This window comes from Herpailurus yagouaroundi, unplaced genomic scaffold (genome assembly GCF_014898765.1).
Source record: "Herpailurus yagouaroundi ecotype Mexico unplaced genomic scaffold, PumYag 188, whole genome shotgun sequence".
NCBI classification, from domain to species: Eukaryota; Metazoa; Chordata; class Mammalia; order Carnivora; family Felidae; genus Herpailurus; species Herpailurus yagouaroundi.
Genome location: NW_024412419.1, coordinates 27,326,526 through 27,350,443, shown reverse-complemented (window position 1 = coordinate 27,350,443; position 23,918 = coordinate 27,326,526). Strand labels below are relative to the sequence as shown.

Here is a 23,918-nt window from a genome sequence, read left to right as displayed (position 1 = left end):
CCATCTTGCTGTGTCCACACAGGGCAGAGAGAGTGAGCTCTCAGGGGTCACTTCTTAGATGGACACAAATCCTATCACATCAAGGCCCCACCCTTACAAACTCATTTCATCTTAATTACCTCCTTATTGACTCTATCTCCAAATATAGTCACACTGGAGATTAAGGCTTCAACATATGTTTTGGGAGGGCCACGATGGAATCCATAGCCCTGACAGGCAGGGCCAAGTGACTCACTCTGAACAAGGGTTGTGGGAAAAGCAATGTCCCTTGCAGCACCTCTCTCCCCCTGCTATAGGAATTAAAGAGGCCACATATTCCGGATAGCACAGTCTTAACACAGTGGAAACCCATCAGCCTGACAGAGAGCGATGGCACAGAGCTCCTGGCTTACCCCTTACACACCTAGCACAAACAAAATGCAAGCTTTTGTCGTGTTAATTTATTACTACAGCACAATCTATTCTGCCGCCAGCACTGAGCTCAATTTCTAAATGGCCCTGCCCTCATGAAAAGCATAGCCTTGTGGGGAAAAGAGGTTCATAATCAACAATTTTGAGATAATTAAATTCAAAATAGTCTGACTGGATTCCAAATGCAGTAAGTAGAGTTCAGACAGAAGACAGTACATGTGGGTGAAGGACTTCAGAAGACTTTTTGGAGGTACCAATACAGGCTGGATTTGAGAAATCACTGTAGGTCCTTTTTTTTTTTTTTGTTAAGTTTCTTTATTTAGAGAGCACGAGAGGGCAAGCAGGGGAGGGGCAGAGAGGGAGAGACAGAGAATCCCAAGCAGGGATTGTCAGCTCAGAGCCCGATCTGGGGCTTGAAATCATGAACCGTGAGATCACGACCTGAGGTGAAATCAAGAGTCAGACACTTAACCGACTGAGCCACCCAAGCGTCCCTAGTAGGTCTTGACGTATCTCATTTTTGTGCAGTTTGCTCTGTCCATAGTCCCTGTGCATATGTAACTATTGGTGGCACATAAGATGGAAAAGAAGAAAGATGTCAAACTTACCAGTCAGAGGACTGCAGGGCTAAAAGTGGCCTTGGTAGTCTTCTCAGGCAAACCAGTTATTTGAAAAATGAAAAAAAAACACACAAAAAAACAAAAACAAAAACAAAACAAACAAACAAACAAAAAAAACTGAGGGCCAGAGAGACAGGGAGCTTGCAAAAACGGAAAAAGATTATGGACATGGAAACATCACCTCCATCTCTGAGTCTCAGGCTTCACATAAGTAAATGCGAGACAAGAATACCAACTTTTCCTTATTTTAAAGGTCAAGTAAGGTCATAAATGTCAGTGTTCTCTATCAGCTATCAATTTTATTTTTGGGACGGAGAGAGACAGAGCATGAATGGGGTAGGGGCAGAGAGAGAGGGAGACACAGAATCGGAAACAGGCTCCAGGCTCCGAGCCATCAGCCCAGAGCCCGACGCGGGGCTCGAACTCACGGACCGCGAGATCGTGACCTGGCTGAAGTCGGACGCTTAACCGACTGCGCCACCCAGGCGCCCCATATCAGCTATCAATTTTATAAAAACACAGCATCTTACCAGGATGCCTGCCCCTAAGCCACAGAATGTTCAAACCATTGTCTTAACAGCTCCATTAAGGCCTGCACATTCTAAACCAGACCTCTTCAAAGTGTCATCTTGAAAGCATTGCTGTTTTTGTTCAAAATATTTAGAACTCCTCTGCGTGGATTTCAGAATTCTCTTCAGGGTTGAAGACATGCTACTTCAAATATCCAATGGTACAAATCCTTGCTTTCTGGAGGCTGAACTGACCCCTGGAAGCCTTCAAGCCACTGAGAATATAGCAAATGAGGGAGCTGCACAAGATCACAGACAGACTAATTTTCTCATGCAGCTCCATTAACTAGTTCTGAAAAATCCCTTCGAAACGGAAATTTCCAATCTGTTGGCCCAACAGCCATTGCTAGAATAAATGCACAGTCTCATAAAAGGGCCTCACTGAAAAGAATATTCCATTTGATACACTGATATGTAAATTTTTTGATTCACAAAAGAAGACAAGAGGAGAAAGAAAAAATGGAAGGATGAGAAAGAAAAAGAAACCTGTACTATCCTCAATGTGGAGAAGGGGCAGGGCAGGGCGATGGAGTCATTGTCATCTCTCAACATAGGGCAGTGTTGCTTTTTCTCCACAAATTTATGGGTCAGATTCCAGAGGACTGGGGTTTATTTCGGTTTTTCTGTGTGTGTGTGTGTGTGTGTGTGTGTGTGTGTGTGTGTGTTTAAGTAAACCAGAATGATTCTACTTTGTTTTAGCATTATCTCAATTCTAAGGGACCATGTTGGCAAGGCCAAGAAACAACAGACCCAAGAATACCAGCTGAGTCTTTAAACATTTTTGTAATGTATAGAGCCTAAGTCAAACATCAATTCAAACCTTGGGCTTTTTTAAGTTTATTTATTTATTTTTGAGAGAGACAGTTAGTGTAAGTGGGGGAGGGGCAGAGAGAGAGGGACAGAAGATTTGAAGTGGGCTCCCTACTGACAGCAGAGAGCTTGACATGGGGCTCAAACCCATGAACTGTGCGACCATGACCTGAACCAAAGTCAGACGCTTAACCAACTGAGCCACCGAGGAGCTCCAAACCTGGGGCTCTTAAAACTACTTCTGGCATACTGTCATCTTCAAATGGAATGACCACAAAATCATATCACTTTGCCAAATTCAGAAGTGACATAACATGCTTCCACTCCAAACTGCCCTATAATTAATCTCAAGGCCTGTTCCTCAGAAAAAACAGGAATCTAATTATTAATAGGGGTAGTATTTGAGTGAGCCCTAGAGGCATAAAACATGGAAATTTGATATTTCCAGTCATGATAAAGGCACTGTCACTGCCAATAAAATGAAAAACATCTGAGAGGAGGTGCTTGAGGAGGACCAAAAAGCATAAACTTGGCTATTAAAGAGATTAGGGTGAGGGAACAGCCAAAGCTGACGTGCATAGGTGCAGACATTGGCCTAGGTAAAGACCGGCATCAGGCAGTAGGAAGGGTAATGCATCTAGGTCATCATCCATTCTCTCAAGTAGCCTATTTCAGTTCTAAGAATCTATATTTTGATTATCCTAATGTCTTAGTCCCACATTCCCCAAGTAAAGCTAGCAGTTTCCCTGGCCACTGGCAGAAGCCCAGAGATATGCAGACACATTCTCTTTCACATACAGCTCCTTCTCCCTTTGGGTCTTTACTGATCTTTTAAACTCGAATGAAGAGAGGCCCTGAATGAAGTCTGTCTGGCAAAGGCTGCTGGAACCAGACCAGCCAACACTGGAGAGCTCCAGGCACCCATCGCTGACACGTGTGTGACACCTTCGGTGATACCTCCGCAGTTGACACAGGTAAGGTTTGGCAAGGGTGGCCATTTTAGAGCCACTGAAGACAACCAGACTCACTAACACTCAATTAAATATTTCTTAGATTATGTCAAAGGAGTATTTGAGTGGGACACTGAAGAAAAACCCAGATGTCATAAGAAGGGCCTGGTGTTAATGGTTTATTCCACCTGAAGGAGGCCAAACTTCAGTAAATGCAATCAGCATACCCCATTGGGGCTCTCTGCTCACAGAGAAGGCAGATGTCTGGTAGCACTGGCCCTGCCTTTCCCACTCACTGCCCCGCAGTACTTCTGCAAGAAGATGAAGGCCAAGTTCACCAGGGACAGACCTGCCCCCAAAAGCATGTGGCTGGGGAAATGGGTAAGGGGTGAGGGCCACATACACACCTGTACCCAATGCTGACCCAGTTCTCCTTCCCACATAAGGGATGATATGTAAGTGAGAGGCCAAGCGTCTTTGGTAAAATGTCTTATAGTTATTCCTTCTTAAATGTTTTACTTATTTTTTGAGAGAGAGAGAGAAGCAGAGAGAGAGGGGGACAGAGGATCTGAAGCAGGCTCTGCACCGTCAGCCAAGAGCCTGAGATGGGGCTCGAACTCACAAGCCAGGAGATCATGACCTGAGCTGAAGTCAGACATTCAACCTACTAAGCCAACCAGGCGCTCCTAGTTATTACTTCTTTAGAAGTCTCATCGATTTATGTAGCTTGTAGACTCAGTTTAGGGAAATAGCCAATGTGAAGAGTGTCACAATGACTCTAGCATCACCCCTGTCAGTATATCCTAAACCACGTCTTTTACCCTACTTTTAGGCCTCATCCTCACAATGCTCTTAGGTCACAGCAGAGGGGACTTTGTGGAAATTAAAGAATAGGTTTCTAAGCAGAACATACTCTCCCAGCTCCTTTAATTGAGCACTGAATTCTCATCCTCACTGCGAACAGATTTGCAAAGTCTACAGTCTGTCTGTAGTATCAATCCACATCAGTATCTATCCATACGTAGCTTTTCTGCCTTGTGGAACTCACAGACCAAGCATCTGCTTCCCTACTTTCTCACTGGCTGTTGTGTGGTAGAAACCAAGAAATATTCTTCTTCAAAGTCCTGTCACAGAAAATTGAACCTTTAAAAAAATTTTTTTAATATTTATTTTTGCAAGAGAGAGAGAGACAGAGCATGAACAAGGGAGGAGGAGATAGAGAGGGAGATACAGAATCCGAAGCAGGTTCTAGGCTCCAAGCTATCAGCACAGAGCCGGACGCAGAACTTGAACTCACGAACTGTGAGAACATGACCTCGGCCGAAGTTGGATGCTTAACCGACTGAGCCACCCAGGTGCCCCGAGACTTTTTAAAAAAGTACTTTCAGGGGCACCTGGGTGGCTCAGTCAGTTAAGCACCTGACTCTTGATTATGGCTCAGGTCATGTTCTCACGGTTGGTGAGATCGAGTGAGCCAGGGACTGGGCTCTGCGCTGACAGCATGGAACCAGAGCCTGCTTGGGATTCTTATCCTCCCTCCCTTTCACTGTCTCTGCCCCTCTCTCCACTGGCGCTGTCTCTCACTCTCAAAAGAAATAAATAAATTAAAAAAAAAAAAAAAAGAAAGATAAAAAGTACTTTCAGCCGTGTAATTAGGAGAGTTCCCACTTTGATGAGATCACGGTTTCTTGTTAATTTCTCCATGATGGTTACTTTAAAAAAAGTTTTTTTAGGGGCGCCTGGGTGGTGCAGTCGGTTAAGCGTCCGACTTCAGCCAGGTCACGATCTCGCGGTCCGGGAGTTCGAGCCCCGCGTCGGGCTCTGGGCTGATGGCTCGGAGCCTGGAGCCTGTTTCCGATTCTGTGTCTCCCTCTCTCTCTGCCCCTCCCCCGTTCATGCTCTGTCTCTCTCTGTCCCAAAAATAATAAACGTTGAAAAAAAAAAAAAGTTTTTTTAAACAAAAGTCAAGTCCATTTGTTTGGCCCTTCAAAAATTGTGTGTGTGTGTGTGTGTGTGTGTGTGTGTGTTAGGACTAAGATTTAGAGCCTGAGGATGTTATGGAATTTATCTGCCAAAAGAGACCTATCTCCAATTATATAAACTTTTTCTCCAATGGCCCATCCGGTTTCCATTTTTCCTGTCTAAAGAGAACTGTGGGAACAACTTCTAGAACCTCTAGGAGGACCCCCAAATAATTCTCAAGTCATCTTAACTCAGTTTTGCTCCTGCTCTTCTTATTTGTATGACCGGGAAGGAAAGGAAATAAAGGCTTTTCCAGTAATGTCAGGATTTCACAAGTACTGCTCTCTTCTCTCCTTAATCCACATAAGGATTATTACTTTTTTTTTTTTTGTAGTGAATACATATTAGAGAATTTAAACGAAAACGCAGAGTTTGTTTCTTACGGTTTTGTTTTGTTTTTTTAACTGTTACGGGCATTTTATGGTTGCAAGCAGGTTTGGGTGTTGCTTGAGCATCTTTATCTGTGCTAAAGCACTGTACTAAAAATATCTTTTCTGTTTAGACCTACTTCAGGTTTTCCAGTATTTCTGTTCTTTGTTAACTCAGGTGTTTATATGCGGAATTTTCTGTTCTTTTGGCATGTGCAAAAGGAAGGTCTTGAAGAATCTGGATTTTTTGTCTCGTCTTGTACGTCTGTGTCTAATTAAGGGGCATGTTCCCACATTTAAAACAGCACATGATTGCACAACCAGGCAAAGGCAGACCCAAGCATGGACATTGGACCCCAAGCCCTACCTCGTGATTCTAAACACTTCTCAGACAGGGTCTTTTCATACCATCTGGCATCATTAGGTCACTGCAAATGTTTGTTGCCAGCAACGGGGCAACAAATAAAACCTGCGTAAAACAGACACTCAAATGCCAAGTAAGTTTCAAATGTGGGTCACTATTAAGAGAACCAACTTAAAACAAAGGAAACCCTTGTACAACAGAAAAAGTATACATATTCAATGTCCCTGTGATGCAAAAAGAAATTGAGGGGGTATTTTCTGAAATTTGGCCTCTCCTTAGAGATGAAAACCAGCACGGAAATGTTCACATTTCCAGCATGTGAAATAACACAAGATTTTCCTAAAAATAGTTGGTAATTTTAACCATCGGAAATTGTAATTCTAACTTCATCTATACAGTGAGTAGACTTTCCAAAATGTTTTCAAATATATACAGAGAACACCCCCCCCCACATCTACTTCAGGTAGCACAGAGAGATAACTGCCAAAATTATGACTTGTTAACTGCTTCAGATTCGATTTACATTCAAGAAATCCATCCTCTTAGCCATACCATGCATTCTATTAATTTCTGCTCTTTTAATACTTGAATATGAATTTAGCAATGGCCTGTACCCAGCTCGATTCACACAGAAATCAATACTCTATGTGATCTAAAGAAGAAGTTATTTTTAGGACTTAAAAGATGGAACATCACTTTCTCCAACAGTAAAACGATAGGCCTGATTCCTCCCCCAGCTCTACCCCCCCCCCCACATCTTGCCACACTCTGTCAAGTGTGTGACATTATAAATTCCCAATCCCATTATTCCTGCTCTTTTCTCTTCATAATACAAGCCAAAGAAATGTCCCCTGTTCTCACAAATTTATCACCACTAGAGCTATTTGCTGCTCAATGAATCTTCTCCACTCATCTGCTCTCGCTCCATCTCTGAAACAGCATTAGACTTCCTGACTGATACTCAAGAACGCACCACTCTTGATGTCAGTCAAGGATGGGGCTGCTTAAAACAAAGATGTAGGGGCGCCTGGGTGGCGCAGTCGGTTAAGCATCCGACTTCAGCCAGGTCACGATCTCGCGGTCCGTGAGTTCGAGCCCCACGTCAGGCTCTGGGCTGATGGCTCAGAGCCTGGAGCCTGTTTCCGATTCTGTGTCTCCCTCTCTCTCTGCCCCTCCCCCATTCATGTTCTGTCTCGCTCTGTCCCAAAAATAAATAAACGTTGAAAAAAAAATATTAAAAAAAAAAAAACAAAGATGTAGCTACTCATCTTCATCTTACAACCCTCCCCCAGGGTTAATCAATCATTGTGAGCATTTATCTGATTTCTGAAGCAAGGAAGTTCAGAATGGTCCAACTTATCACATCCTTTTTTTTTTTTTAAATCCCCCACAACAGCCAATAATCAAATCCTGATGCTTGATTCTTTACAAAAGCTCAGGAATTCATCTTTATTTTCAAGTTAACTTCTTAGATTGGACCCTGGTCAATTCACAAATGGACCGAAGCCAACGTCTCTTCCGTGGCCTCCTCATGTCTACCATCCCCACATCCACCCACCCCATTCTTTCCTAAGTTGAAACTTTTAAAATTACTCTCTAAAAATTCATAAAATGTATCAAAGTTACAGCTTTCGAGTTCAACTTAAAATTTGATTACTCTAAGTCTAGAAAGTTATCATTTTTGTTTCTTTTCCTCAAGCAACTTTCACATATTCTGAGACAGTCACTTGAATACCTACCTCTCAGGGTCAACAACTATTCCAATTTTGTCTTATTTGTGTATGAAATGCATTTGAAAATAAACCATAACCATCATGGCGTTTTACCCCTAAAACTTTTAACATTCATCTCTCAAGAATAAGGAATGGTCCTACATAACCCCCACATCATTATCCTACCTAAATAATAGTAATTCCAGAATATCATCTAATATCCAGCCCTATTTAGATTTCTCCAATATCCTTTGGAGCCAGGTGTTGTGTGTGTGTGTGTGTGTGTGTGTGTGTGTGTGTGCGTGTGTGTGTGTGTGTATTTCTAACTAAGAGTTGATTAAGGTTCATATGTTACATTTGTCATTGGGTCTCATTTGTCTCTTTCTAGAAAAGTCACTCTGCTTTTCTTGTTTTCCCTCATGAGAAGATTTTTTCTTTGAAGAAGCCAGGTTATAATATCCTACATTATGAATCTGTCTGCTGGAGGAGATATGTGTGTGATGTTTTTAGTTTGTTTCCCCTTTGCCTATGAGCTAGACAGGTTAGGTGTAAAGGCTTTATTAGATTCAGGTTAAATATTTTTGGCAAGAATACTTCAAGGATGATGTGGAAACTCCATACTGTGTCACATCAGGAGGCACATAATGTCAGTTGTCCCACTTGAAACAATTCTGAATTTGACTGCATGGTGAAGGGGGCTTCATGAAAGTGTTACCTTGATACTAAGTCATTTATATCACACTATGCCTCAGGTGTAAGGGGCTTGTTATCTGTACAAATGCATGCCAGGAATCCCAAGCTATTTCACTTCTCTGGTATTTCCTAACACTCCCTTCTCCATTTCTTGCCATGTTCTCTTTCCTTTAATTCTTCTCCCTCACTTCTGTGGGAGCTTGCCTTCCTAACCAATCATGCATTTTCCTCTACCACTGAAGCAATTCCTGACATTCCACTATACAAAGATGCCCTGAACTTAAATACATGATCATAGCTCATGTTCAACTTTCAACCCCAAGTTTACTATTAGAATGTGCCATAGACACAAAGGCAGTTTCTGCCAAATTTGTTTCGTATGTGACCTCTCATGGTAACACATAAACACAGTTACTGATAACTCTAAGGCATTCGAAGTCTCAAGAGCCAAAATCTGCAGCTAATGAGAGTGTTCCCACTAAGCAACGCAATGCACACCGAAGGAGCATTTACACAGTTGTTTCTGCAATTCATTCAAAAATCTACCTACACCACCTCGTGGAGCTTTGTTTGCAAACTAACTATAGCTAGAAAGCACACATATTTTCCAGCACCTCTGTAGGGACACGTCTTATATACTATTGACTATTTGCCAGAAATGTATTTTTTAATGTCTCGATCATCCTAACTACACAAATTACTAGACAATCATAGGCACGCAGCAACATTTCTCAGTAAGAGTGTTTTCTTGAAAACAGGTCTTATTTTGAAGCTGGGTATTAGTGACTACACACGCAAAATAAATTAAGAACTGAGATCACTGTCTGGATCATTCTGACCAGAAGTCAGAAGAGTATCCAGATAAGGCAAAAGTATTCCACGGAGTTTGAATTATTTGGGGAACTCTACCAATTATCCAGCTCACTTTGACTGTACTGTCCAGCTTACGCTTGAAAGTAAATAGTTTGTTTTTATCCTTTCTAGTTCGCAATCCTCAGCCTACTATTATACAAAACTGGTAAGTTTGTTAATACCTCATTTTCTTGCTTTTTAGGCTCTGTGTCCAACTTGGAAATTAGGGAGAAATATACTGGGCACAGAGTTTTAAAAGGACCTGCCTTTTCCTTTCTCATGACCAATCTAAGCTGGAATGGCTAAACAATGCAAATGGCACCAATATCACCCTCTCTCTCCAAGGCTACTCTGGGGCAACATTGTGAAGTATGAAGTTTATCTTCAGCCCCACTATCCCTACCAAAACCTGACCTTAGCACAAAATCCAGTCTTTACTTCTAAGCTACATTTAAATTGATGATGTTCCTTCTCCAAGAAGCATTTGCTTAAACCTGGTCTTCAACTGAGGAATGAATAGGTTCCCTTCAGTGAGCATTTCAGGTATCTGTAGGCAGACAACAAAGGTGGTGTTTGGGGGATCAAGCCTTCCTTGCTTTACTAAAATTACAGGACAAAAGCAATCACCTACTCAAATATTTTTAAGTTTGACTATCTGGATAGATAAGTACCTTCTGAGCTAATATTTGCAGAGTTCTACAACATTTGCAAAGCAGACACATTACATGTCTCATCTTGACAAACCCCCATATTCTTATCTCTACCTTACAGATAAGGAAGCTGGTCTCCTAGCACCTACTGCTGGGGCCATAGCTCTAGCCAAGACCTTTAACTCTATTCACATGGGTTCTCTTTTCTAGCTGGGTCTATAAACCAATTTTGTTTTACTGCCCCCGAAGAAAGATTACAACCCTACCATACACTTGTCTAGTACCTAAAAAGCATTTTCTAGGTTTCTAAAGCAGTAACAACTGACTCTATTACCTACAAATACTTCACACACACACTAATTTTCTAATAATCAGGTAACAACAGAGGAATAATAATACATTTATCTCACCGACTCTTCTCATGGGGGATCCAAACCATATGAAATGACAAGAGCAGAACCACAGGAAAAAGCCACAACATTATCATGTGATCCGAAAGCAAGTAGCACAACATGGTTGGGAACCAATATATTTATATTGTCTTTGCTATGTATATTCAACAGTGAGTTTTAAAGAAAACTCAGCCTTTCTCTCACTTTATGATATAAATATAGGCCTAAAGTGGCGTGCAAATTCAATATTAAAATGCACGTCAAACAATTCCTGCATTGCCATGGTAGTTACGAATTTTTATTAGCAGAAAGAAGATGCCAAGTTATCACTGCACAAAGGGGTCAAAATTCCTCTGTACCTACAACCTACAAACTGTTGCAAAAAGGCATAAATGTTTCAAACATCTTTGCAGAATACATCTCACATACCATATCTCATGCCTGACTTATTTTATTCACAGATCACCTTAAGTGAAAAAATATATAAACAGGCAATCATGGACTTCTGGAAGCATTTCTGGAAGATCACTACTTAATATTATAGACTGAGTTCAGCAAACTTTTTCTGTCAAGAGCTTTACAGGCCTTATTTCAGGATTTGGGGACCCCATGATCTCACCAACGCTATGTAACTGTTGCCAACAGCATGGAAGGACAGACAGTATGTAAATGAATGGATGTGGCTATGTCCCAATAAACCTGTATTTACAAAAAATAGGCCCAGGGGTCAGTTTGTCAACCCCATCTATTGAAAACCATTTTGCCAAGTCTGGCTTTCCTATTAAAATGCCATATCTACAATGCATTACCCAAATGGACGGGGCAATGTTGCTTACCTGTGACCCAATGGTTTCCTGGAAGCACCGGCCAAGCTGCGTCTTAGCAGCCACAGGGTAGACGTGGGGAATGACCTGCTGGTGAGAGTACGTGGAATGTACGGTCTGGGTCTTCTGGACGGGAAGCCCTTGGTAAGAGATTTGGGATTGGCCCGCTTGAGCTTCTTTTGTCTTCTGGCCTGTTGGGCCATCAATTCTTGAAACCTGATGTATCTGAACTGAAGCCTCCGGAGGGTGTTTCACATGGATATTGACTATGTTGGGAGGAAATTTCACTAAAAGAGATTAGGAGAAAATTTTAGTCGTGAATAATTAACAAGTGAGTCAGCATGAGAGCAAATACAGACACCCACATAAACTTTATAGTACACCTAGTGTGTATGTATTTTTGCTGCACAGCCATCAATTCTGGAGAATAAAAGGGTACACTCAAAACACAAATTAAACCTGGATTTGTGTCTTTTAAAGAGTAAAACTGGATGTATAAAGAGACATTAAAACCTTTCACAGTAACACATTCATAAGACAAGAATATTCTGGGGGGGGGGGGCGCTGCATGGCTCAGTCGGTTAGGCATCTAACTCTTGATCTCAGCTCAGGTCATGATCTCGATGTTCATGGGTTTGAGCCCTACATCGGGCTCTGCGCTGATGGTGCAGAGCCTAGTGGGATTCTGTCTCTCCTCTCTGCCCCTCCCCTGCTTGTGCACGCACACACATGCGCGCTCTCTCGCTCCATCTCAAAATAAATAAACTTCATGCTGCCTGTGGTCACAGGTGGGTACACTTTATCAAAGGACAGTAGTAAAGGCTCAAGAGTTTACTTTTGCATTTCTCAATGTTTCTATTGCCAAACTTGTAAGATTTACCTTTCTATGTCAAAAGAGGAAATACAGTTCCACAAGGCATAATTCCCTTATCCTGAATGTCATGGCATGTCCATACCTGTGGGACTCCTGAACTATGGAAACTACTTACACGTGATATTTTATATCTGTATTTACTTTCTGCAACTTCCAAATAAAATTTCATCTTCTGATGCTAACTAACATTCAATTTTTAAAGACTAAAGGCCTTAACACTTCTCTGACCCCTTTTCAAAAATTGTTCATGTGTAAGAGATGCCAGGTTTGAAAGAATGAGTTAGTCATAGAATTTCTAAGCTCCAAGTGACCTACTTTACCTTCCTCTACAGATGAATAAATTGAAGCCCAGTGAGGTTAACTGATCGTTCATAACTAAAACCAAGCGCTCTTCTACTACAAAATAAACTTGATACTCACCAGCAGGTACTAGGCAATCCACTAGCTCATTAGTCCTATATGAGTCTGAACACTGCCTTGCTCATCTTTCTATTTCCTAGGCCCTGCCAGAAACATGAATGTAACAGCTCTTGGTGCTAAAAGCCAGCATAAAAGGATGGGCTCCTTTGCACTTTATTTCCTAGATACTAAATCTCTATGGCCTAGAAAGTACTGCAGCCACATACCTGAGCCCATTTTCTGTCCCTGCCACCATTTCCCAGGCCACAGAGCACACACTTCTTTCTCTTTCAATACCAGTCCCGCCATCTGCAGATACGTGCTTCCACATGAGTTAGGCAGGTTAACAGACATCTGATGAATGGGCAAGAAGAAAATAAATAACCTTACCTTTGACTCCTTGTTGGCTAGTCATGGTCAGAGGCAAGGTATGTGTAGAGTGGACGACGTGCGTTCCCAATGCCTTGCCTGACTGCTGAGAATGCTGGTAAAGTTTAGGCACACTGGCACCATGGACCGGGATCTGACAAAGCTTCCCTGTGAAATTTGGAGGGCACTGGCATTTGTCTCTTGAACTGCACTGGCCACCATTCATACATGGAAGATGGCAAATTACTACAAGGGAAAAGAGAAAATGGGGACAGGTGGGTAGTTTCTGAAATGCTAAGTAACAACCAATCAACAGAATCCCCAAAACCCACAGCCCATGATAATCATCATATTCCTGATGACTTTAGTAACAGTCAACAAAGAAGTCACTACACTATGAAAACAATGGACTATTACTATCTTTTTCTTCCCACCTAAAGTCATTTAACTCTCCAATTGCTTGTGGTTGTTCTCCCTGACAAGGGAAAGAATTCAAAGTAGCCACTCAGGATTATTATCTATCACAGTGTCCTTTTCAGTATCTGTTGCATCCTATAATTACCTTGATTTTGTAGTGTATTACTTATTTAACTGTCTCCCCAGACTATAAAGTCCTTGGGAAAAAGTGATCTGTCTAGCTTAGAGATTTTTACATCCTCAGCACCTAGAATAATTCCTGGCACACAGCAGACATGATTTCCTCAAAGAATAAACAAACAAATGAGCGTTTAAAACATCTCTTGATACAGGTATTCTCTTCGTAAGACATGGAACTAAGTGCTACCCAGAATCAGGGAGAAGAGCCTGAATCCTGCTTTATAGGAATATGCAATCTCCTTGGGATAGACCACAGTGAAACTGAGAAGTACCAGAGTGATTAGTAGTATGGGCTTTAACTGATTAAGAATAAAGAAAGATAAAAGGACACGTGGGGTAAAGAATTTTAAGAAGAGTTTTAAATTCTGGCTAAATTCAGCTTTTAGTCAACCTCCTAATTAACTAAAATTCTTCCTATCAGCCTCTTAACATAATCAGACTCCTACCAACTTGAACAGTAAAAGTGCCTCAACTCCATTTCCTTCCAGCTTCTACTCTCTTTTAAGTCTTCTCCTCTTTTAAGACCAACCTTTCAAAAGAACTGCCTCGACACACTACCATCTAGCTTGGACCAGGTTGTGCTTCCCTCTCCCTACCTCTCTTCTACATGACACTACTCTTGCCAAGATCACTCACGGGCTCCATGTTGCTAAACCCAATAGATGGATTTCATTTTTCCCTTGGTTTCCATCACATCTCACTCATCTATTTGTGCTCCTTCCTCTCAGACCATTGCAGAAATATTCTTTGCAGACTCCATCTCTATGCCTTTTAAGTACTGTTATGTTTTAAGTCTTGTTCTTAACCTCTCGTCCTTACTAATTCTACACACACTGTTTCTATGATTTTACTGTGTTAGATGGTGATGTCATCCAAATTGGTATTTCTTTTTTTTTTTAATTTTTTTTTCAACGTTTATTTATTTATTTTTGGGACAGAGACAGAGCATGAACGGGGGAGGGGCAGAGAGAGAGGAAGACACAGAATCGGAAACAGGCTCCAGGCTCTGAGCCATCAGCCCAGAGCCTGACGCGGGGCTCGAACCCACGGACCGCGAGATCGTGACCTGGCTGAAGTCAGACGCTTAACCGACTGCGCCACCCAGGCACCCCCAAATTGGTATTTCCTAACCAAAGCTTTCTGCTGAGTTCCAAACCATCTACTACAATGTATCTTCGTGTAGATATTCCACACATGACTCAAACTAGAAAGGTCCAAAATCGAACTCCTCACCTTCCCCCAATACTTCCATTCACCAAGTGGTCCTTAACAGAAACCAGACTGCTGCTCCCCCATTTCACCCATCCAAACGTCCAGGCCTAGAACTCCTCCCTTGTCAACATTCATCAAGTATGTCCATTTCTCTCTCATCACAGGGCCTCTGTTCCTTATAAAACTTTATCACTTATAAATCTCACCTCATTCTCTTTTACTCCACTACACTAACTTTCATTCATTTCTTCAGTTTGCAGAGAACCTCTAGTGCTTTATCCACCCTGTGTCCTTGGCTTGAACCCTCTTTCCCTTCTGTCCCCCTCAGCTACCTAACTCCTACTTATCTTTTAGACTCTGTTTAACCCTCACCTCTTCTAGAAGCATTCCCAATTGTCCTTCATCTGGGTTTGGTACCCCTCCTCTGGACCTCCATGGGTTCTCATTGGCTACTCATCACAAGTAAGCTCACTGAGCTTACTACTGCATGAGTTAGTTGTCTGACTACCTTTCTGTATGCGTCATTCAACTAGAGTTCTGCGATCACGGGTTTCCTCTTGGTATGTTTTACTTCCAGCATGTAGTTCAGCTTTTAGAAAAAAGCTGGAGAGGCACCTGGGAGGCTCAGTCAATTAAGCATCCAACTCTTGATTTCGGCTCAGGTCATGATCTGACAGTTCGTGAGACTGAAACCATGTCCACCTCTGTGCTGAGAGTGTAGAGCCTGCTTGCGATTCTCTCTCTCTCTCTCTCTCTCTCTCTCTCTCTCTGCCCCTCCCCTGCTCTCTAAACAAACAAACATTAAAAAAAAAGAAGAAAGCTGGAGATCAATGAAATACTGGATGAAGCAATGAAACAATTCATGCCTACCACTTTGGCAAATACCATTCTAGGTGCCACAGAAGATTCAGTCCCTGCCCTTCAAGAACAAAAAAAAACTGAGGAGCTAATACATGGTAACTATCATTACAGATCAGCATATAAGTGACAATCAGAAAATATAAAATGTAAATCCTGTGGAATATCAGAGAAGAGAAAACTCATTTCTGGGAAAGTCACAATAGACTTTACAGGGATAAGTCTTTGGGACTTTGGGATAAGTCTTTGAAACTGGGCAAGATTCATAAACACAGAAGTGCCTTTTGGGAAAATAATATGTGTAAAGAAGGAGGCAGGCATATTTGGGAGATAATGAGTATGGCTGTCTTGTTAAAACCTTGGGTTCCTGAGGCAAGGGGTCAAGTAATAAAATGGGTTGAGTCAAGTCAGACAATGCAAGCTCTTAAAGTCCTCCTCGTAAGAAGTGTGGGTTTTATTCTACAATCAGTAAGGGAGCTCAGAAGCTTTAAGGACAGAATTCAGGAAGACTCAAAGACTGTTCCAGGAAGACTCCTCTTGTGATGGCATGTGAGAGTAGTTGGAATAGTGAGTGAAGGTGGGGAATTCAGTTAGGACACTACTTGAAATACAAGTTGACAAACACCCAGATTAAGATCACAGCAATGAGAACAGAGTCATACACAAATACAATGATAGAAGGAGAAATCAGTACAGCATGGAGATGGGACACAGGAAGTGACAAACGGGCTGCAGAAGAGAGGAGACGGCAGAGGAGGAAGGAAAGAGCCAGGAAAATGACCAACGTAGCTGCCTAGAAACTGTGTCCGGGGCCTGCCCATGCTGGATGGAATGTGACATATGCTTTCTCCAGTGCCTGAGGTGCTAGGGAAGAGAAGTCAAAGCTGACTCCATGTTGAGTCAAACACTTGATTAGTCCTAGTTCACTTCCGATTTCAATTTCTAGAACACTTGGCTACAGTGGGTGTGCTCAACATGTAATGGGCAAGGAGAGCCAGGCCAAGATTTAAATGTACTACAAACAATTGACCAGAATAAGGCACTCTTCACTTTGCATAGTTCCAGTACTCTTGGATCTCAGTGGCCACAGTTTAGTTACCTAACACCAGTCTCCCCAATGACACAGTTCCAACTTTAGTTGTCATAGTGTATTAATGCTGAATTACATAAAGCACAAACTTTACTGCTAGCTTTTTCCTGCGTGAATGACACTCGTGGAGCACGAGCTCTCATCAGTCGTGCTTCTTCCAAGTCTGTCGGCAACAGGTCCCGACACATATATTGTTCAATTCGTGCACAGACAGCAAACAGGGAGGTGCGTTGCCCCCTCATCTCAGGGTAATAAACTCATAGGACATTTTTACACAAGTGCATAATCAAAAGAGGGTATGGGGCCAACACAAAATCAAAGTGTAATGAAAAAATAAAAAGTGGTAACAGTGGAACTGAAATTGGAAAGTGGTGATGAGGGAAAAAAATGAAGATGTCCCAGAGGAAGTGGCATGGAAGGAACGCTCAGTTCACAGCTGTGAAAGCACCAAAGATAACATGTTAGGAGTGGATCCAAACTCAGGAAGGACCAGGACAAGTCACTGTGGCAGAGAAAAGATACTCCACGTCGTAAGTTACACAACGAGATGAAAGCAAACTATTCAAACTACTCTTGATAAGTTCTACTCAAAGAAATAAAACACTAATTCTTAGTGTTTCTAACATTTTAAATTAGAGGGCATTAACATTAGTTGCACTTCTTTTTTGCATTCCCCTATACATTTATAACTTACAATGAGGAAGCTTTCGTGTTTTGACAAAAAAATTTTAAAGGTCACGGAACTGGTCGTTTTCCTACTGATTATTAAGGTCATTTTGCACAGTTTCAGTCTGCAGATCCTTTATTGGGTCCCATAGTAGCATTTAAGGTAGATTCCCTAGGATCTATACTAAAATAACTTCATCTCTGTCTGTAACCATCTTTTCTCTTCAAAGAAGCGTTAACCAATTCACTTCCGTGAGACATTTCTCGTATCAACAGATTTTGAAATCTAATATGAATTTAATTAGTTTTGTTTAAATCTACCTTTAAAACCCTGAGGCAGGTTTCACATAAGTGTTTCAAGGATGCACCAGTCTAAGGGGATACAGCAATAATCCAGAATAGAGGTCTAGTAACCTTGTGTGTCTCTCTCTGTTCATAAAGGAAAGTTTCTGCCTGACTTATTCTAACCAGTGAGAGGGCACTATTTATAACTATTTATGATTGAGAGGTAAACTATCTATTAGCCTGTTCCAGCATTTTCTAAAATCTAAATTACAATATCAAATTCTTTTTGCCTCAATTCAGTAACTACACATTCAGTGCTTTGTGGCAGGCACTCTTTTTATAGTTCAATAGTCTTTTATGTCAAAGAAAACAAATTTAAAAATCAATCTACAACTTCAGGATTTAACTATGAATGGTTTCTTTCTGTTTCCAAATTCACGCCGCTCTCAAAACAATCATCTAGTGATATACAGTCTGTGCTGCCAGTGTTCTAGAAAAATCTCAACACATGAAGAGGAAAAAGAGTAAGTTATCTTTAAGGCTGACTTGAGAAGGCTGGTTGTAAGTCTAGCTATGGCACATATATTTTAGAACGTGTAACCAGGAGGCGTAACGCAGAATGCTAAGAAATCCCATCTCCGTGGCGGCCTGACATTTCGCCGGCCATCACCATAATTCACAATACTGCATCACATGGCCACCTAGGACCTACTGCAAAGAACAAGAGGTATATGGGTCCTCGGCCTGTTATTCCAGAATGTGTGATTTCATGACAACCACTCAATGTATCTCGCAGTACTACTATACCAGGTCAAAATGAGCCAAAGGCTCCATGTTGGAAGAACAGGAAGTTGGAGGTTTTAAATTTGTCAAGTATTTGAGTGTGTTCCACCATTCCCTCTGGTCTAGAAAACAACTTGCAGTACTCAAAAAATCGGGATGACACAACAGTCACATTTTGCGCCACAAGCTGGAAGTTCAATGGATAGATATTAACAATTTGTATACAAATATGCGCCAAATGAGTTTTCTCAAGACGCATACTAAAAAAGCCATATTCTCTCTTTCCTGTTATCTCAGTTGACTATAAAAATACTTGAGCTGCTTGTCCCCAAAAGGCGCCCTAGGAATGTACTTGACTTTCCTGCAGCAACATCCAGGCCCCTCCACCCACCCCCTTGATTCTCGTGCCAGCAGACAGACCGTTTCAAGTTATTGCGGCTAAGGCGGGACAGGGAAAACAAACCTCTATCTGAAGAAAAACCTACATCTGTCATTTCACAGAACAGACACACACATGACTTTGATTTGAAGAACTACGTAAAGTTTCCCAATTGTCTCTGATTAGAAGAATAATGTTCCCTTAAAGGGTTTCAGCATTTTTGTTGATATCCCTTGGAGTATTTAAAACACACACACACACACACACACACACACACACACACACACACTATTTTTAGAAAGTAAAAGTTATCACTTTATTTCTTCCCCCAAACATGCCTACACTGCCAGAAAGTGGGTGAACAGTGTAGTTGCTTAAAGCTTTTGGGTAACAAACATTAGATGATAATTAGATGCTACAAACTACACTTTAAGAACCTAGTCCACTGTTTTATTTATATATATAAATAAACAACTTGAATGTTTGCCTTTGAATTCAGTAGGCAGCACTAGAAAACAAAACGAAAACAAACAAAACAAAACCTGGAGCTGAAAGCGAAGATGCTGGTCACATCCTTCTGACGCCAGGAAGATGGCAAACTGAGGGGGCCTAGCCCAACACAGGAGCCAAGGGAGAAAGCACAGAGATTAGTGGGCATTTACTAAAATCTAAGTGTGGGTTTTATTTACGGAACGTAGAGATTTACAATTGCTGTGTTCTAAAATTGCCTACAGCCAGTTCTTGGTTATCTGTCCACTAACTTCTACTGACTCCCAGACTCCACCAAGAATACATGTGAGATCCAGTGGCCAGAACAACCTGTCCAAGGAGGTGGCCTTTAAGCCTAAGAGGAGAAGAATCCAGTGATGTAACAAGTTGGCAGAAGAGTGTTTGCAAAAAGAAGAAATAACAGGAACCAAGATCCTGAGGGCTTAGAAAGGCCTAGAACCCACAAGGAGACTGATGTGGCACAAGTGTGGAAGACCAGGACAAAGTGAGAAGATCTGGGGTGGAAGGACCAATACAGGTCAACTTCCGGTCTCTTCTCACAAGGATATAGGGCAACCAATAAAAGTAGATACACTGAAACAGAAAAAGTATAAATAAAAACTTACAGCTCAGGACCAGGGCGGATAGCAATTACAGGAGCCTGAACCAGGCAAAAAGAAAGAGGAAGGGTTAAGTAACAAAAAGTAGGATCTTCTATTGTATACAAATGAAATGTGCACTGTAAATGTGCATTGAGTTCCTGGATCTCACTTTACACTTTTCAGTAACTATTTAGCTAGATTGAAGTTAAATTCCAGAAGGTTTAATTTAAAACTCATTAAATATAGAATCATTCCGTTAGTAAGAGGATTTTTTTTTAACATGTGAGAGAAGAGATCCGTGCTCTTGGTAATACGTGCAAACGGGAAAAACAGAGTCCAAGGAAACCTTAGGCAAAAGGGTAAAGCTCTTGTTAAAAACGCGCCCACCACACTCTCCCCACCAGAGGGAATCTCTTTGTTTCACCTGCTTTGGTAATTAGGAAGACCATATGCATCCCATCCCCACTTATCAAATACTGGCATATGTTACCGGGCTCCAGTTAAAGGCAATGCAGATCTCAACAAATGCAAAATATCAACCTTTAAACAAACAAGAATTCCAAGAATGTCATTAGTTTTTAATGCTGTGTGCATTAGCAAATGCTTCAGTACCCTGTTCTGTTTATAATCCAGGAGATTCGAAGCCGTGCCACACACATGCACTCTAGAGCTTCCAATTTGGGATGAAGCCATTCATCATCTCAGCTTTGTTTATGGCTTTCTGTTCGTTTATCATCAACCTCACCAAAGCAGCGAGCTATCAAACGTGATCTGCTCTAATACTCTGCATAACCTAAAGAGCTCCACTTATCGAGGATATCACAAAATTCTATTTCATACCCTTCACACACAGAAGCTGTCAGTGTAGCTATCTCCTAAAAATTCCCAAACACCAGGGCTCTTTAATCCTTGGGGGGGGGGGGGGGAAAAACAGCAGCATTTGCAGACTGCAAAGTAAACACAAGAATCCTAGACACCTTGGGGTGGGTGGGTATCCTATAGAAACAATCTTTGAAAACTGAAGCAGATTTTTTCATTTTGTGGGTTACCGTGTCCCCATCTGCAAAAAGGGACAGCTCCATGATCCAATCTACAGGGGTTTTTTCCACTCCTGAAATTCTGGTTCTCAAAAGTCTAACCAAGTTAGTTAACACAGTGACATCCAGATCTCCTCATCTCATCTCCTGTGAATGGCAGGACTTAAATTTTAAAATGGGAAGAACGTGTATCCAGACCCTTGCAATTTGCGTAGATGTGACTGAGGTTATTCTGTTAAGTGGTGTATTTTACTGAATTATAATGCATAATCAGACACCAATTCAAATGTAAGTTTCATTCTTGTTGCCAAAGCAGTTAATAAAATGCTCATGGAGTTAAGAAAAGCAGACTTCATTTGGGAGAATTATATAAGCATACCCCTTTGGGGAAATGGTAATCCTGCCCCCCTAATGGACAGTGAAACAGGTTTCATAAACATGGTAACAGGCTTCATCCTCAGAGACCCTATATTCTACAACAGTACCGCTGCAAAAATCTGCATAGAACCAATGCCATCATAAATAGTTATAAATAGTGCCCTCTCACTGGTTAGAATAAGTTGTATATTAAGTGCAGCCTGGCATTGTCTTTGATATCATTGCAAAATGCTTTCCCAAGAACCAAGCAAAACCACTTAATTATCACTAGAACCACTAGAAATTATCTCCCAAATAATCTAATCCAACCACTTTATCCTACAGATAGTGAGCTACAGAGACTGACTGTCCTTAGGGCATCATGTCTGGGTAGTCACAGAAATGGCACAAGAACGCAGGTGTCCTAAATCCTGGTCCTGTGCTCTTGCCACACAGCCCTCAGGAGGGAAGACCCAAGAGATGTCCCTCAAATCTCACCACACAACACAGTCTTATCTCAAGCCCTTTTAAATTCTTCTTCCAGGGGTGCCTAAGTGGCTCAGTCAGTTAAGTGACTGACTTCTGCTCAGGGTATGATCTCATGGTTCGTGGGTTCAAGCCCCGCGTTGCGTTCTCTGCTGAAAGCTCAGAGCCTGGAGCCTGCTTCAGATTCTGTTTCTCCCTCTCTTTCTGCCCTTTCCCCACTTGTGCTGTGTCTCCCTCTCTCAAAAATAAATAAACGTTAAAAAAAATGTTTTATAAATAAATAAATTCTTCTTCCAGAGGCTTGTTTCTCATAATTGATCATAATAGGGTTTGCTAATAAAGCCTTAAAACAGATGGGAGGGTTTATCTTGTTGCAGATGAGGCAGACTCATGAACTTTTCCAGGGATCTAAATACATAGGTTGAATCACACCAGGGATCCTTGTTCTTTTAATAGATACATGGGTTTTCGGGGACATCAGAGGACAGACATCAGAGGAAGACTACAGGCAGATTCAAGAACACTGAAATGAAAAGGGAAATGAACAGGACTCGCTGCACAGCATTAGACAATTTCCATCACTGAGAAAGTTCGATTGCCCAGTGCTGCTCGATCACTTGTCCCCAGTGAGCTCAGAAGTGAAGGCTAGAAGGTCAAAAACTAATGTCTGCTCATTCAATGAGGATTTAATGTAGATCTACCAGTGGCCATGTCCTATTCCAAGCGCTTGGCAAACGTAAGTCAACAACACAAATTCCCTGCCCTCCTGGCACTTAGCTTCTGTCATCTATGGTCCTTGTGAGAATCTGGGCATAAGCAGAATTGCTTTAGGGCCCAGGAGCCAATCAGCAGGACAGGGTCAGAGCCGCTCTCCCAGTTCTGCAGGCTACTACCACCTGTCTGGCTCTTTCATGGCATGTGAAGAGGCGTCAGACAGGGCAGAGAGCTGGGAGTTCTGGGAAAGGGAAGGGTAGGGTTCTCTCCTGGGGCTCCATCTGGAGTGGACCTCGAAGGGTCCAGACAGGAAAACCTGAAGGGATGCTATGTGGTGAATGCAGCCACCTGCACTAGGTGACAAGCGGGGCACCCTCAGGGATTTTCAGATATACTCGCAGGGAGAATGGGGGCAGAGGGGATAAAGTTTCTGTGTCAAGAGGTGAGGGATTTGGGCTAGCATACTCTGGGTTTTTCACAATCACTATATTATCTATACCCATGAGCAGGCGAAACCCACAGGGACATCCAGGTGACAGGTATCATGACTATAGTTCACATTTGCAATCTTTTGTTACTACACAGCCATATTGTTCCCTGCTATATATTGCTATAGAGCTTTAACATTTTTAGGAGCTACGTAATATTCTATTAAGTTGACAGATGATAAATAACATAGCCATTCCTCTGCTGGTTTAGACTGCATTTCTTTTTAACTATCACAGATAAAGCTGCAAGGAACATCATCAAGGATATCTTAGTATTTATTGTCTCATGCATTAAATTAGTATTTATTGACTTTAGTATACACAAGGTAATGCGCTAGGTGATACAGTGAACAAGAAACACATTGATGAGCCCATTATACCACTGTATTTGCTTCAGCATGACAAGGACAAAAGAGCATAGGCATTAAGAGGAAGGCACTGGAACCAGACCTCCAGGAGGTACAAATCCCGGCTTCATCATCATTAGGGGTATAATCTTGGGCAATTTATTTAACACTTCTCTGTCCCCCACGTCTTCACCTATGAAGTGGCAATAAAAACTGTACCAGCTTGGCTGAGTTCTTGGCTTGAATGAGGTCATATATTCCAAGCACTTAGAAGTGAGCACATAGTAAGCACTGAGTGAACGTGGGCCTCTGCAAATGAGCATCAACTTTATGAATAGGGTGCAATGGGAATCATACAAAAGGGGAAACTAAACTAGCATTATGAAAAGGAAGAGACATGCATATCCTTATAACTAATCAGGTTATGTACTAAACTGTGTATTATTTCATTTGCTACTTTGTAGAATCTAGTGGAGTTGGTGAATTGCTGAGTATATCAACAGATGAATCTTCCAGAAAAAACATATTATTAACATCAACAGCACCTATCATTGACATATCAAATTTTCATCTATCTTGTCAAAATTGGATTTCACTTCTAAATATTTCTACTAGTTTAATAGTTTCCAAATGCTCACTTCAGAGCTGT

At 41.6% G+C, this 23,918-nt stretch overlaps 1 protein-coding gene across 10 annotated transcripts in view; it reads right to left on the bottom strand.

Moving 5' to 3' along the window:
- LTBP1 (latent transforming growth factor beta binding protein 1) overlaps window positions 1-23,918 on the bottom strand; it is a 406,323-nt gene that overhangs the window by 187,658 nt on the left and 194,747 nt on the right. For all 10 annotated transcript variants that reach the window (XM_040496475.1, XM_040496477.1, XM_040496480.1 and 7 more), the window contains 2 exons: window positions 12,901-13,125; window positions 11,250-11,524 (listed from right to left, as the gene is read on the bottom strand). In XM_040496475.1, coding sequence (XP_040352409.1) covers window positions 11,250-11,524; window positions 12,901-13,125 — 500 coding nt within the window. The remainder of the gene's footprint in view (window positions 1-11,249; window positions 11,525-12,900; window positions 13,126-23,918) is intronic.